Raw genomic sequence first — 16,818 nt, forward strand, 5'->3', positions numbered from 1 at the left:
GCTCGAGCACGTAACAGGGAGCTAGACGGTTCTCTCTCGCGCTCTCCCATATTCAAAACGACCAGAGAGAATCAGACTCACCATCAACAAAGGATAAACTTCATGAACTTTTATGGGAAGGGGAAAACTATTGCAGATTAAATTGTTGCCTTTGCCTATATTGACATTGTATGTTTTACCTTGCTCCGATGCAGGTGCAGAGAATTTGAACTGCCTATGATTGAACTCTGCTCTGCAATCTGAAAAACATTTTTTTCAAAGGAACACAGATAGGTTCAAGCTGTTTTCTTGCAATTCGTAATAGGTAGAAATAGGTTTGCCCCCTTGCAATTCAGACTGAAACCCACGACTGTCAGTGAGTGTATGCTACAATTTTGTTCAAACATAAAAAGCTGTGTATTTTTATCCACAGGGGAAACGTTTAAAATGAAAATACGTTGCTGGATGACTGCGTTATTGCATAAACCTACCGATAATTGCATTTTTGGGCTTATATATTTGTTGGCATTCTTTACGTCATATGTGTGACGGCAAAGCTTTAAATTGACCCGCTTCACGTATCGTTCCTTCTGAGCAGTTGGCTCTTGTTGGATAGCTTGTTCTCGCTCGAGCGCCCGGAGATTGCCCGGTTTCAGCGGCAACAGCGTTCACGGAGAGAGGACAGTAACAGCATCCACACCGGCACACAGAGAACTCTGGGAAGACTTGGTCAGCACCACAGCAGAGCAACATGTATCTAGTGTGCCTGACACACGCTGCGCATTTAGTCCGGCTGGGGACAATGGTTGGGGATTCGCCTGGATTGAGGTGGCGTGCCACATGGATTTTATTGTTTTCTCTGTTTATCCACTACACAACAGCTCAAGGTAAAATAATTCCGTTTGTGTAATACACCAGTGCAGGCTTTATGTCCCTTTATCATGCAGTGCTTTCGTGGAACAACGTTAATGAATGGTCCCCATGTCCTCATCTGTGGAGCTTGAAAGCGGTACTGTATAGCCTATTTCTATAAAGTCACAGTAAGGAATTATAAATATAATTATATACACTTCTTATGGTAACTTACACGCAGTGTCTCTCTCTCTCTCTCTCTCTCTCTGTCTCTCTCTCTTCTCTCTCTAAGTCATGACATGCATGTCATGACAGTGCTTTTCTCATGCAGTAGAGTGCATTACCATGAGGACAAATTGGAGTAGTTGATATATGTCAGTGAACTCAACAGCTAATCGAACATGCATCTGTCATGATCAATCCATAACGCTACTGTATTATAATTTACTTATCTGGCTGATGTCAGACTTGCTCTTACTTTACAAATAATGATACACTATGTTGGATTTGGCATCGGCAGTTGGAGTGCCATGTTTTTAATTGATGTCATTTGAAATTAAGATTAATTATTTTCAACTGTTATTAAAAATAGTGTTAGGGTAAATATTATTCTGACGTTTGAACACTCGCTATGAATTTGTCATTAGAAGCCCAGCTGTGTGAACATACTCATTTAATTAATACATCCTAATGAATTAATCAGGCGGGGTCCCATCCAGATGAATGTTTGCATAGCAAACAACCAGCTGTAAATAAACAGACACATGCTGATATTCATAAAATACTGCTAAGGCAAAACATACTGAATGTGAAAAGAGACTGTGTATGTGTGTGCCTGTCTGTGTGCGTGCGTGTTTGTGACTGAATTATGTCGCCCTATCTTCTCACAGAGAGGCCTATAGCCACTTGTGGGACATTTTCACCCACTGGAGTTGATGTCCTCAAAGGGAAAGGTACCTTCCGTGTGAATTTAGTTACAGAAGCCATGTTGGTGGCTGGAGCAGAAATTATTCTTCATAGTTATTTAGCCTGGAACTGATCCCCAGAGGCGGTGGATACGAGTACCCACTGCCCAGCATTTTCATAAGGAGGTAAAGAGAGAAAGGGGGTAGGCTAATGTATAATAATTATGTAGCAGGTGTCCACTCCAGCACCCCTACCCTGCGCACATACACTGAGTGTACAAATCATTAGGAACACCTGCTCTTTCTAGGACATAGACTGACAAGGTGAAGCTATGATCCCTTATTGAGGTTACCTGTTTTAAATCCACTTCTATCGGTGTAGATGAAGGGGAGGGGACAGGTTAAATAAGGATTTTTAAGCCTTGAGACAATTGAGTCATACTTATGTTTTGTGTACCATTCAGAGGGTGAATGGACAAGACGAAAATATTTAAATGTCCACCAGGATTATTTACATTGACCCCCCACCCCCTTTTTGTTTTTACACTGCTGCTACTCTCTGTTTATTATCTATGCATAGTCACTTTACACCTACCTACAGGTACAAATGACCTGGACTAACTGGTGCCCCCGCACATTGACTCGGTATCGGCATCCCCTGTATATAGCCCCATTATTGTTATTTTATTGTGTTACTTGTTATTCTATACTTCAGTTTATTTAGTATATATTTTCGTAACTCTATTTCTTGAGCTGCATTGTTGGTTAAGGGCTTGTAAGTAAGCATTACACAGTCTACACTTGTTTTATTCAGCGCATGTGACAAACACATTTTTATTTGACTTGACTAAAAAAACGGCATCAATTCAGAGTTTGGGGGAAAAGACTGGAATTACAGTGCTGACAATACTCTCAATAATCAGGGGTTATTGTGAGCTTAACTATGTATGTGTGTCCATTCTCTCTTCAAGTGCCTTTGAACGGGTATGGCAGTAGGTGCCAGACACACTCGTTTGAGTGTGCCAAGAACTGCAATGCTGCTGGGTTTTTCACACTCAACAGTTTCCTTTGTTTATCAAGAATAGTCCACCACCCAAAGGACATCCAGCCAACTTTAGACACCTTGTAGACTCTATGCCCTGACAAATTGAGGCTGTTCTGAGGGCAAAAGTGGGTGCAACTCAATATTAGGAAGGTGTCCCTAATGTTTTGTACACTCAGTGTACATTAATATTGTTACCGGAAATGTTTTAAAACGGCCATGAAGGCTTTAAATTCCTTTAAAGTGTGCATTTAGAATGTTTTTTTTCATACCTCTATACTGCACTATATAAAGTTTGAGCCAGATTACTGTTTGAATAGAACAGGTAAGAGAGATAGTTAAAGAGAGAGAGAGGGAGTATCCAGAAGCAGAGATAGTATCCTCTGGTTGAACCCCCCCATCCCTCCTTTCCTCCTCCTTCCTCTTCACCTCTTCTCTCACCCTCCCCTGCTTGTGTCTGCAGAAGCCAGTGGAGCAGTATGGTAAGGTAATTGGGATGCAGGTATTGCTGCTGCTGTAGGGGATGAGCTGCGTTACCTCTGGAGATGTCGTCTAAGCCCTCAGCATCATTGTACCACTGTAAAATACAATGAAGAGGAGACTGGATTTGCAGTCCAAATGACACCATAAGTCCCTATATAGTGCACTACTTTTCACCAGCTCTTGTTAAAGTAGTGCACTATAAATGGAATAGGGTGTCATTTGGGATTCACAATAGAATTAAACAAACAGGGATACTGAGATATTGCAAGTAGAGCTATATCCATCATTTTTGAGGGCAGATCCGCTCCCTCTGACATTTACTGAGAATTGATACTTTATGCATCATGGGATTAACAATCTTGACACTGTGACTTTTCACAGTTTGTGTGTGTGTGCGTGAGAGAGAGAGAGAGAGAGAGAGAGAGAGAGAGAGAGAGAGAGAGAGAGAGAGAGAGAGAGAGAGAGAGAGAGAGAGAGAGAGAGAGAGAGAGAGAGTGTGTGTGTGTGTGTTCTGGGATTGTGTGTGTTTGTGTGTGTGTGAGAGGTAGTGGGAGAGAGAGAGAGAGAGAGAGAGAGAGAGAGAGAGAGAGAGAGTGTGTGTATGTGAATACTGTATGTAGAGGAAGATGGTGTGGCTATAGATGCCAGTGCTGTGCTCTGTCTATTCAGCTCTGGCAGCATTGCCTGCCCGGCCAAACTTTCATTATTGATTCAGGGGTCAAGACCCACAGGAATTAATTGGACACTCCTCATACTGTCTCTGAGTGCATCACTGCTAGTTGAGAGCACAGTGACCCGGGCCCTTTCCCTCCAATGATTAAAGGACATTAGGAGGCGAGCAGAGCAGAGCGACCTGACTCTGGACGGACAGCCCCGTCCGTTTGAATGTGTGTTTGTGTCCGCCGTCACCCACATTTTAATGATCAGTCTAAGTAAAATGGCCTTTCAACAGAGGCAGAGCAGAAGAGTATGCATCAGAGTGGACTGAAGTATACTAATGACCTGCATTAAAGATCTATAGAAAAGATGCACTAGAGGAGGTCCAGTACTCTGCATATCCACTGCCATGTCAAACATCAGTATGCAACATTGAAGAACACAATGAACTAGAGGGAGTATTCAGCAGTGAGCAATTAATGTTCTTCTATAATAATGAACTGGAGGGAGTATTCAGCAGTGAGGTCTTTATGTTCTTCTATAATAATGAACTAGTGTGTAGCTACAAGCTGGTCTGCATGTGTTCTTTACACTGTTTATATCATGGAGACACAAGTGAGTGAGGGAGGGTTATTATGGTTTCGCTAGCTCGTGAAAGCTACACTACGGAATCGACGTTGACGGTTTGTCTAAACATTGTTCTTTCCTGCCAATCATTGGCTGTTGGATTTGTGTTCAGAGGAAATGACCTGTGGAGCGAGCTGAAAGCCCTGTATGGCATGCTACCATACTTCGCATAAGCATAGCTATGATAAATTCCCTAAATAAACCAGGGTGACAAAGCACACCCCAGCCTGGCTCGCCACATATATTATGCCAGATCTGACATTTATAGCCACGGCATACTGTCTCTCACAGTTTCTCTCCATTTCTGATCCTTTCCTCATTTACTGGGCCTTGTAGACACAATGGACTCTGGTCGCCTGCTGTTGAGGGCCATCTTTAACGAGGTTCTATTTTGGAATTCAGAGTAGCAGGGGAGGACTTTATTGGAATGTCATGTTTGGTGTCATGACGTTGGCCTGGGGGTAGGTTTATGACAGTCATAAATACCTCTTCCCCCCTTTTTTCTCTCTCTACCTTACTGATGTGAAATTTGAAAACCCCTTGGTAAACATAGAGATTCTGGTAACATCAGAAGGTGGGGGGAAATGAACTATATTCGGGTAATCCGTCCAATTGAACATATGCAGTGGTACTTAATGAATATGATGTCAGTTCAGTTGTCATCTGAGACACTCTCATCAATGATCAGATGACATAAACTCTACAGTGGAAAGTCTGCACATTGTAGTTATCGATTCGCATGGAATTGTTGTTCAATTTAAATGTTTGAATATAAAATTATTGGTGAAGAGATGAAATGTAATTTTAGCTTCCAAATGAGAGATTTGGGTTTTCATAAGATTGGCCCACCCCTGTGAAGGGACATGGGTTATAAAACCTTTCAAACACGCCCTCCTCTCCCTTCCTATATAAAGCCTTGACGACAATATAACCTCCTTTTCCGAGGATGTGAGGACGACAGTCCGATGTCAGAATGGTTCAGATAATAACTACAGAACGAAGCCAACATCAGCGTGAGCTTTGGTTGCGAATGGTATGAACTTTGATCTCTTATTCACTACAGAAGTGATACCTCCTAGCCATTTAGTTAGCAACAGCAGCTGCAAACGAGGGAAGGAACAGACAGAGTATCCCGTCTATCACACAACGACGTTACTACAACATTTCCAATTGACCACCAGAGACATTCTTCAAAGGACAAAGGACTCGGTTTGGCAACACGGCCTTCCATCTACCACCAACCTACCGAAGCGCAGCTCAGAGTAAATATTTATTGCATTTTCCATTTCCAAATGGGCGGTAATTTAGAATGCATAAAATACTGTATTTACGATAGCACAGCTTCTCCCTTTGTCTCTCAGTCTTCCGTCCTGCACGGAATGCTGGGGATGTTTAGAATGGGGGTCATTTTTAGATCGCCATGACTGACAATTTGGATGCTATCCTTGACCCTTGACACTTGAAAGTTGAAGTTTGATTTAGCTTGGTCTAAGTATGTGAGCATTGAATGGTAAGCATGGCTAGCTAAGCCTCATGACATATTTCCTATGCTCTCTCTCTCCAAATGCAATTCCATCAAAGAAGGCCACTTTCTGATTGTACAGTGCCTTGCAAAAGTGTTCATCTCTTTGGTGTTTTTCCTATTTTGTTACATTACAACCTGTAATTGAAATGGATTTTTATTTGTATTTCATGTAATGGACATACACAAAATATTCCAAATTGGTGAAGTGAAATGAAAAAAACAACATATTTAAAAAACAAATTGAAAAAAAAAAAACGGAAATGTGGTGTGTGCATACAGTGGGGAGAACAAGTATTTGATACACTGCCGATTTTGCAGGTTTTCATACTTACAAAGCATGTCTGTAATTTTTATCATAGGTACACTTCAACTGTGAGAGACGGAATCTAAAACAAAAATCCAGAAAATCACATTGTATGATTTTTATGTAATTAATTTGCATTTTATTGAACATCCCACGAGCACCATTTAAATCCATTATTAAAAAATGTAAAGAATATGGCACCACAACAAACCTGCCAAGAGAGGGCTGCCCAGCAAAATTCACAGACTAGGCAAGGATGGCATTAATCAGAGAGGCAACAAAGAGACCTAAGAGACCTAAGATAACCCTGAAGGAGCTGCAAAAGCTGGCTCTACAAAGTAATGACTTGGGGCGGGGGGGGGGGGGGGGGGGGGGAGGCGTGAATAGTTATGCACGCTCAAGTTTTCATTTTCTTTTAATCTTATTTCTTGTTTTTTCACAATAAAAAATATTGATATTTTTCAAAGTGGTAGGGATGTTGTGTAAATCAAATGATACACCCCCCCAAAAATCCATGTTAATTCCAGGTTGTAAGGCAACCAAATTTGAAAAATGCCAAGGGGGTGAAAACTTTCGCAATCCACTGTATGAGGCAGCCAGAGACCTTGAGGAGACATCCAGTCAAGGATGGTTCTGCAAACTGCAGTTTGAAAAACATTTAGATAGGGAACATTTTCCTCATTTTGTTGATTTTTGTTGTTCTGTTTCAAAGCCTTGTGGGCTTTGGTGTGATCACAAGCGTCCTTGTTCTGCTGATATGAGATTGACTGTTGAGGAGTCAGGAAGAGAAGAAGTGAAAGGAGATGTAACTGGCACCAGCCAGCAGCAAGGTTGTTAAATATTCTAGGGAGCAGGTCAGCTTAACCTCCTGGTCATGTTCTACAGACTCTCTGTAACTCTCAAAGGAAATTGCCCAAGTTTTAGTCTAACACAAAAGCTCAGCCTTGGAAAAAACACACATGCTGAAGTAAAAAACAACCTTGATGCTCTGATGCTGTAAAAAAACACAGATCTAGTTTCATCTCTGTTTGCCTCATGGACATCCCTGGAGAACGTGGTCCCCTTTTTTTCTGCCTCTCCATCCCCATGGCCCTGCCTGCCTGCCCGCCACACGGAGGGCTGTCTGTGGCCTAGAGCAGCGCCTCAGAGTATATACAGTGCCTTGCGAAAGTATTCGGCCCCCTTGAACTTTGCGACCTTTTGCCACATTTCAGGCTTCAAACATAAAGATATAAAACTGTATTTTTTTGTGAAGAATCAACAACAAGTGGGACACAATCATGAAGTGGAACGACATTTATTGGATATTTCAAACTTTTTTAACAAGTCAAAAACTGAAAAATTGGGCGTGCAAAATTATTCAGCCCCTTTACTTTCAGTGCAGCAAACTCTCTCCAGAAGTTCAGTGAGGATCTCTGAAATATCCAATGTTGACCTAAATGACTAATGATGATAAATACAATCCACCTGTGTGTAATCAAGTCTCCGTATAAATGCACCTGCACTGTGATAGTCTCAGAGGTCCGTCAAAAGCGCAGAGAGCATCATGAAAAACAAAGAACACACCAGGCAGGTCCGAGATACTGTTGTGAAGAAGTTTCCCAAGCTTTAAACATCCCAAGGAGCACTGTGCAAGCGATAATATTGAAATGGAAGGAGTATCAGACCACTGCAAATCTACCAAGACCTGGCCGTCCCTCTAAACTTTCAGCTCATACAAGGAGAAGACTGATCAGAGATGCAGCCAAGAGGCCCATGATCACTCTGGATGAACTGCAGAGATCTACAGCTGAGGTGGGAGACTCTGTCCATAGGACAACAATCAGTCGTATATTGCACAAATCTGGCCTTTATGGAAGAGTGGCAAGAAGAAAGCCATTTCTTAATTAAAGATATCCATAAAAAGTGTCGTTTAAAGTTTTCCACAAGCCACCTGGGAGACACACCAAACATGTGGAAGAAGGTGCTCTGGTCAGATGAAACCAAAATGGAACTTTTTGGCAACAATGCAAAACGTTATGTTTGGCATAAAAGCAACACAGCTGAACACACCATCCCCACTGTCAAACATGGTGGTGGCAGCATCATGGTTTGGGCCTGCTTTTCTTCAGCAGGGACAGGGAAGATGGTTAAAATTGATGGGAAGATGGATGGAGCCAAATACAGGACCATTCTGGAAGAAAACCTGATGGAGTCTGCAAAAGACCTGAGACTGGGACGAAGATTTGTCTTCCAACAAGACAATGATCCAAAACATAAAGCAAAATCTACAATGGAATGGTTCAAAAATAAACATATCCAGGTGTTAGAATGGCCAAGTCGAAGTCCAGACCTGAATCCAATCGAGAATCTGTGGAAAGAACTGAAAACTGCTGTTCACAAATGCTCTCCATCCAACCTCACTGAGCTCGAGCTGTTTTGCAAGGAGGAATGGGAAAAAATTTCAGTCTCTTGATGTGCAAAACTGATAGAGACATACCCCAAGCGACTTACAGCTGTAATCGCAGCAAAAGGTGGCACTACAAAGTATTAACTTAAGGGGGCTGAATAATTTTGCACGCCCAATTTTTCAGTTTTTGATTTGTTAAAAAAGTTTGAAATATCCAATAAATGTCGTTCCACTTCATGATTGTGTCCCACTTGTTGTTGATTCTTCACAAAAAAATACAGTTTTATATCTTTATGTTTGAAGCCTGAAATGTGGCAAAGGGTCGCAAAGTTCAAGGGGGCCGAATACTTTCGCAAGGCACTGTATATTTCTGATCCACACTGCCACACAGCATACACACTATAGTTAGTGATCCACACTGCTACACAGCATACACACTACAGTTAGTGATCCACACTGCCACACAGCATACACACTACAGTTAGTGATCCACACTGCCACACAGCATACACACTACAGTTAGTGATCCACACTGCCACACAGCATACACACTACAGTTAGTGATCCACACTGCCACACAGCATACACACTACAGTTAGTGATCCACACTGCCACACAGCATACACACTACAGTTAGTGATCCACACTGCCACACAGCATACACACTACAGTTAGTGATCCACACAGCCACTACGCTATTCTGAGCACGTTTACCCACAATACTCACTCACTTACACTATAACCAAGCATGGTGCGCTCATTATGATACACACACACATACACACACAGATTGATTTATATTGCAGAAAACCACACCACCTGCTGTCTCTTCCCCTGCACAGCCCTCCTGCATGAAGCTCTCTCTCACTCTCTCTCTCAGTAGCACTCTCCAATTACAGGAAGCATAAAGGAGGAGTATATGGAATCATTACTGGAGAGGAAGTGCCTTATACTGTATTAAAGTGACTGCAGGGGCCTGTTGATCTTACTAGTGCTCTGAATCTTAATTCATCAGGATGACTAATAGAGTCCACAGAGAGAGAAACCTTCTCAGAAGCTCACTGGTTTCATCCCAAATGACACCCTATTCCCTATACAGTGCACTACTTTTGACCAGTTTATTTATTTTAACTAGGCAAGTCAGTTAAGAACAAATTCTTATTTTCAATGACAGCCTAGGAACAGTGGGTTAACTGCCTTGTTCATTGGCAGAACAACATATTTGTACCTTGTCAGCTCGGGGGTTTGAACTTGCAACCTTCTGGTTACTAGCCCAATGCTCTAACCACTAGGCTACCCTGCCGCCCCGTGGCCTTATGCCCTATATAGAGAACACGTACACTGTTTCCATACCCTTGCTATTAGTATTACATTGTGTAGTATGGAAAGAATGGCAGCCAGCCCCTATGGAGATTGGATATTCATTAATGTGAAGAATGACACGCAGCAGGTAGCCTAGTGTTTAGAGCTTTGGGCCAGTAACTGAAAGATTGTTGGATCAAATCCATGAGCTGTCGTTCTGCCCCTGAACAAGGCAGTTAATCTGGTAGGCTTTCATTAAATAAGAATTTGTTCTGAACTGAATTGCCTAGTTAAATAATGGTAAAATGTGTAAGGCTACTGCATCTGTTTGTGGAGCTTTTGACTGATTCAACAAAAGAGAGGTTTCTTTGGCCTTTTTTCACTCTGCCTCTTGGCTGTGTAGTTAGATCTCTCTCACTCTGTGTGTGTGTGTGTGTGTGTGTGTGTGTGTGTGTGTGTGTGTGTGTGTGTGTGTGTGTGTGTGTGTGTGTGTGTGTGTGTGTGTGTGTGTGTGTGTGTGTGTGTGTGTGTGCGCGTGTTTGCTTATGGGTTTATCAAGCATTAATCTACACAGAGATTTTCTGCCAAAGCCAAGTCTAATTTTCTTACCTTCATTTACAGTGGCAAATAAAAGGCACAGCACACCATCATCAACATCAAAAACTGATCCCAACTGTAAAGCATGTTGTAGGGAGCATCATGGTTTGGGGCTGCTTTACTGCCTCAGGGCCTGGAGAACTTGCTATATTTGACTGAAAAATGAATTCCCAAGTTTATTAAGACATTTTGTAGGAGAATGTTAGGCTATCTGTCCGCCAATTGAAGCTCATCGGAAGTTTTGTGATGCAACAGGACAACGACCCCAAAAAACAGAAGTAAATCAACAACAGAATGGCTTCAACAGAAGAAAATATTCATTCTGGAGTGGCCCAGTCAGAGTCCTGACCTCAACCCGATTGAGATGCTGTGGCATGACCTCAAGAGAGCAGTTCTCACCAGACATCCCAAGAATATTGCTGAACTGAAACAGTTTTGTAAAGAGCAATGGTCCAAAATTCCATCTGACCTTTGTGCAGGTCTGATCCGCAACTACAGAAAACGTTTGGTTGAGGTTATTGCTGCCAAAGGAGGGTCAGTTGGTTATTAAATCCAAGAGTTCACATATTTGTTCCACCCTGGACTGTGAATGTTTACAAGGTGTGTTCAATAAAGACATGAAAATGTATAATTGTTTTTGTGTTATTAGTTTAAACAGACTGTGTTTGTCTATTGTTGTGACCTAGATGAAGATCAGATCAAATTTTATCACCAATTTATGCAGAAATCCAGGTATTTCCAAAGGGTTCACATACTTTTTCTTGCCACTGTATTATTCAGTCAGCAATTCTCTTCAAGTCTCATGTTATGTCGGATAATCCCTTATTCTCACCAAAAATGCCCCTCGTTAAATGCTTGAGTAAATTGTTGTGTGATGCAGTATGCAGTATGCAGTATGCACACACACACACACACACACACACACACACACACACACACACACACACACACACACACACACACACACACACACACACACACACACTCTCTCTTCTCCAGTGAATATGGGGGTTCAAGGGCTCTGTCAATATTTTCTCCCCTTTCTCCAGTGAATAGTGTGGGTTCAAGGGCTCTGTCAATATTTTCACCCTTTTCTCCAGTGAATAGTGTGGTTTCAAGGTCTGTCAATATTTGCTCCCTCTTTCCCAGTCAATAGTGTGGGTTCAAGTGCTCTGTCAATAAAGCATTTGGGCTATGGTGTGGTTAAAAACAGTCACCAGTGAGATATAGGGCCCTCATGTACTTGAGCTTGCCAAGTCATAGCCTCCCTGCTGACTGGGGTGGCAGCCAAGGTGCACACTCCACTCCGCAGAGAACTGTATATTGCCAGGGTGCCAGACAGGAAAATAACATGTTTCACAACATGGGTTAAGTGCTAGGACTGTGACGATACCAGTATGGTAATATTTTTTCCATGTCAAAAATGAAAACCCAAAGCAAATAAAACTGTTTGGGCCTTTATAAACCTGCTATCAGTTTTTAAAAAAGTGCTCTGAATGACCACATACACTGGGGCAAAAAAAGTATTTAGTCAGCCACCAAGTTCACCCACTTAAAATGATTAGAGAGGTCTGTAATTTTCATCATAGGTACACTACAACTATGACAGACAAAATGAGGAAAAAAAATCCAGAAAATCACATTGTAGGATTTTTAATGAATTTATTTGCATATTATGGTGGAAAATAAGTATTTGGTCACCTACAAACAAGCAAGATTTCTGGCTCTCACAGACCTGTAACTTCTTCTTTAAGAGGCTCCTCTGTTCTCCACTCGTTACCTGTATTAATGGCACCTGTTTGTGCCTGGAAAATTCCAGAAAATTATGTCATGGCTTTAGAAGCTTCTGATAGGTTTATTGACATCATTTGAGTCAATTGGAGGTGTACCTGTGGATGTATTTGAAGGCCTACCTTCAAACTCAGTGCCTCTTTGCTTGACATCATTGGAAAATCAAAATAAATCAGCCAAGACATTAGGAAATAAATTGTAGACCTCCACAAGTCATCCTTGGGAGCAATTTCCAAACCCCTGAAGGTACCATGTTCATCTGTACAAACAATAGTACGCAAGTATAAACACCATGGGTCCACGCAGCCTTCAAACCACTCAGGAAGGAAACGCGTTATTCTCTTTTAAAGATTAATGTACTTTGGTGCAAAAAGTGCAAATCAATCCCAGAACAACAGCAAAGGACCTCGTGACGATGCTGGAGGAAATAGGTACAAAAGTATCTATATACTTAGTAAAACTAGTCCTATATCAACATAACCTGAAAGGCCACTCAGCAAGAAAGAATGCACTGCTCCAAAACCGCCATAAAAAAGCCAGACTACGATTTGCAACTGCACATAGGGACAAAGATTGTACTTTTTGGAGAAATATCCTCTGGTCGGATGAAACAAAAATACAACTGTTTGACCATAATGACCAGCATTATGTTTGGAGGAAAAGGGGGAGGCTTGCAAGCCGAAGAACACCATCCCAACCGTGAAGCACGGGGGTGGCAGCATCACGTTGTGGGGGTGCTTTGCTGCAGGAGGGACTGGTGCGCTTCACAAAATAGATGGCATCATAAGGGTGGATAAATATGTGGATATATTGAAGCAACATCTCAAGACATCAGTCAGGAAGTTAAAGCTTGGTCTCAAATGGTTCTGCCAAATGGACAATGACAACAAGCATACTTCCAAAGTTGTGGAAAAATGGCTAAACTTCTTGGTGACAGGGCAGTTTTTTCACATCCGGATGAAATGCATGCCCACATTCAACTGCCTTCTACTCATCCCCAGAAGATAAGATATGCACATTATTAGTAGATTTGGATAGAAACTGTTTGAATCATGTGTGTGAGTATAACATAACTTATTTAGCAGGTGAAACCCCGATGACAAACCATTGAGGTTTAGTTTTTTTGAGGTCACTCTTTTTTCCATAAGTTTCATTGAGAATCCAGATTTTTTAAGGGACCTTGTTGCAGTTCCTATCGCTTCCACTCGATGTCAACAGTCTTTAGAAATTGGTTGAGGTTATTCCTTTGTGGATTGAAGAAGTACGGCCATCTTGAACGAGGGTCACTTGAAGTGTACTGTTAGATAGAGGCCAGAAAGCTAGCTACAGTTTGTTTTCTTCCTGTATTGAACACAGATCATCCCGTCTTCAATTTTATCATTTATTCACGTTAAAAAACACCTAAAGTTGTATTACAAAAGTAGATTGAAAGGTTTTGGCAAAGTTTACAGGTAGCCTTTGAGATACTTACGTTATGCAAGTAGGAACTTGTTTTTCTGGATCAAACGCGCCAAATAAATGAACATTTTGGATATATATCGACTGAATTAATCGAACAAAAGGACCATTTGTGATGTTTATGGGACATATTGGAGTGCCAACAAAAGAAGCTTGTCAAATGTAAGGCATGAATTATATTTTTATTTCTGAGATTTGTGTCGCGCCTGCAGGGTTAAAATATGGTTTCTAATAGCATTGTTTGCTTTCGCCAAAAAGCCTTTTTGAAATCTGACATGTTGGCTGGAGCTTTAATTTGCTATCTTGCATGTGTGATTTAATGAAAGTTTGATTTTTATAGTAATATATTTGAATTTGGCGCTCTGCATTTTCCCTGGCTTTTGGCCAGGTGGGAAGCTAGAGTCCCACATATCCCAGAGAGGTTAAGGACAACAAAGTCAAGGTATTGGAGTGGCCATCACAAAGCCCTGACCTCAATCCTATAGAAGATTTGTGGGCAGAACTGAAATCGCGTGTGCGAGCAAGGAGGACTACAAACCTGACTCAGTTACACCAGCTCTGTCAGGAGGAATGGGCCAAAATTCACCCAACTTATTGTGGGAAGCTTGTGAAAGGCTACCCGAAACGTTTGACCTTCACATTCTTAAAATAAAGTGGTGATTCTAACTGACCTATGACAGGGTATTTTTACTAGGTTTAAATATCAGGAATTGTGAAAAACTGAGTTGAATTGTATTTGGCTAAGGTGTATGTAAACTTCCGACTTCAACTGTAAATTAAATGCCAACAGTTACTTTATTTTTTTGTTTTTTTGGCACCCTATTTGTAGCCCAAGGCCAGCTTCTGTGATAGCATTCACAATGTTCCTGGCATTGTCTGTTGTGACAGCATTCACCATGTTCCTGCAATTGTCTGTGGGAAACAGCATTCACAATATTACTGGCATTGTCTGTTGTGACAGCATTCACAATGTTCCTGGCATTGTCTGTTGTGAGAGCATTCACAATGTTCCTGCCATTGTCTGTTGTGACAGCATTCACGATGTTCCTGGTATTGTCTGTTGTGACAGCATTCACAATGTTCCTGCCATTGTCTGTTGTGACAGCATTCACAATGTTCCTGCCGTTGTCTGTTGTGACAGCATTCACAATGTTCCTGGCATTGTCTTCTGTGATATCATTCACTATGTTCCTGGCATTGTCTGTTGTGACATAATTTACATGGTTCCTGGCATTGTATGTTGTGACATCCTTCACAATGTTCCTGGCATTGTCTGTTGTGACATCATTTACATGGTTCCTGGCATTGTATGTTGTGGCATCCTTCACAATGTTCCTGGCATTGTCTGTTGTGACAAGATTGTTATATTGGGCCTCTAGAGGTCTTCACAGGTCCAAAAGGTTGGACACGTTCCGAAATGGACCTGGGGCGTTCCCATCCGGAACCAATATGCATAAATACGTTTTGAAATATAGAGACCCGTTTAGAACGGACCTGAGGAAAACTAGACCCGTTCCATTTAAACCTGATCGGATCTAGACCCGTGTTACGATCAACTAGGAGTGGTGGGTGGAATCAGGCGCAGAGAGCAGGGTTCAGTCATTTGTTAAATTTATTCACCAGCGCAACAAAAACGGTCACGCCAACACACAGGGCGTATACAAGTTGCCAGTCCAAACAACAGGACAAAATAGTCCCTCACAAAAAATAAACTTGAGGAGACGGGTGACATGGAGGTCCGAATGTACCCCTGTCTCAGAGTTTCCGTGACATATGTCTCCATAGCCAGTGTCTCCTCCTGTGACAGTGGGTACACATGACTCCGGGGAAGTGCAGCGTTCTCCTGGAGGTTTATCACGCAATCCCACCGTCGATGGGGTGGTAATTTGGCCGCTTTCTTCTTACTAAAAGCGATAGCCAAATCGGCATATTCTGGGGGAATGCGCACGGTGGAAACCTGGTCTGGACTCTCCACCGTCGTGGCACCGATGGAAACTCCTATACACCTATCTGAACACTCGTCTGACCACCCCTTAAGAGCCCCCTGTTTCCAGGAAATAAGGGGATTGTGAATAGCCAGCCAGGGAACCCCCAACACCACTGGAAACCCAGGTGAATCAATAAGGTAGAAACTGATCCTCTCCCTATGATTCCCCTGCGTTACCATGTCCAGCGGAATCGTGGCCTCCCTGACCAGCCCTGACCCTAACGGTCGGCAATCTAAGGAGTGCACAGGGACAGGTGGGTCTATCTGCACTAACGGAATACCCAATTTACGGGCGAGTCCGCGATCCATAAAACTCCCAGCTGCGCCTGAATCGACTAGCGCCTTATGCTGAAGAGAGGGGAAAAACATGTGACCAACAGGGAGCTCTGGGTGAGTTTGGTGCTTACTCACCTGAGGTGGCCGAGGAGTGTTCCGCCGACCATCTCGACTCCCAGAGGGACTCCTCCAGCACCGGTTCGAAGTGTGTCCTCTCCGTCCACAATAGGAGCAGGAGGAGCCCCCTCCTCTGGTCCCCCTAGATGCAGCTCCTTCCAACTCCATCGGAGTGGGAGTGGGAGGGCTGGAAGGTGGAATTAACAGGACCCCTTCTGAACGCCCGCGGGCAGCTAGCAGGTTGTCCAATCGAATAGACATGTCTATTAGTTCATCCAGGGAGAGAGTTGTGTCCCTGCAAGCTAGCTCCCGGCGGATGTCCTCCCGGAGACTACACCGGTAATGGTCCATCAGGGCCCTGTCATTCCACCCAGCACCAGCAGCTAGGGTCCTGAACTCCAACGCGAAGTCCTGCGCGCTCCTCGTCTCCTGTCTGAGGTGGAACAGTTGCTCACCCGCCGCTTTACCCTCTGGTGGATGGTCGAACACAGCTCGGAAACGGCGGGTGAACTCCAGGTAGCTGTCCC

The 16,818-nt window shown here is 42.7% G+C and overlaps 1 protein-coding gene across 1 annotated transcript in view; it reads left to right on the top strand.

The window, feature by feature from the left end:
• Positions 1–724: 724 nt before the first annotated feature.
• Positions 725–16,818, top strand: part of LOC139381372 (protein sidekick-2-like) — a 605,846-nt gene continuing 589,752 nt past the window's right edge. The window contains exon 1 of the mRNA XM_071124848.1: positions 725–866. Within this exon, the coding sequence (XP_070980949.1) occupies positions 731–866 (136 nt within the window). The 5' untranslated portion in view covers positions 725–730. The remainder of the gene's footprint in view (positions 867–16,818) is intronic.

This window comes from Oncorhynchus clarkii, chromosome 23 (genome assembly GCF_045791955.1).
Source record: "Oncorhynchus clarkii lewisi isolate Uvic-CL-2024 chromosome 23, UVic_Ocla_1.0, whole genome shotgun sequence".
Lineage (NCBI taxonomy): Eukaryota > Metazoa > Chordata > Actinopteri > Salmoniformes > Salmonidae > Oncorhynchus > Oncorhynchus clarkii.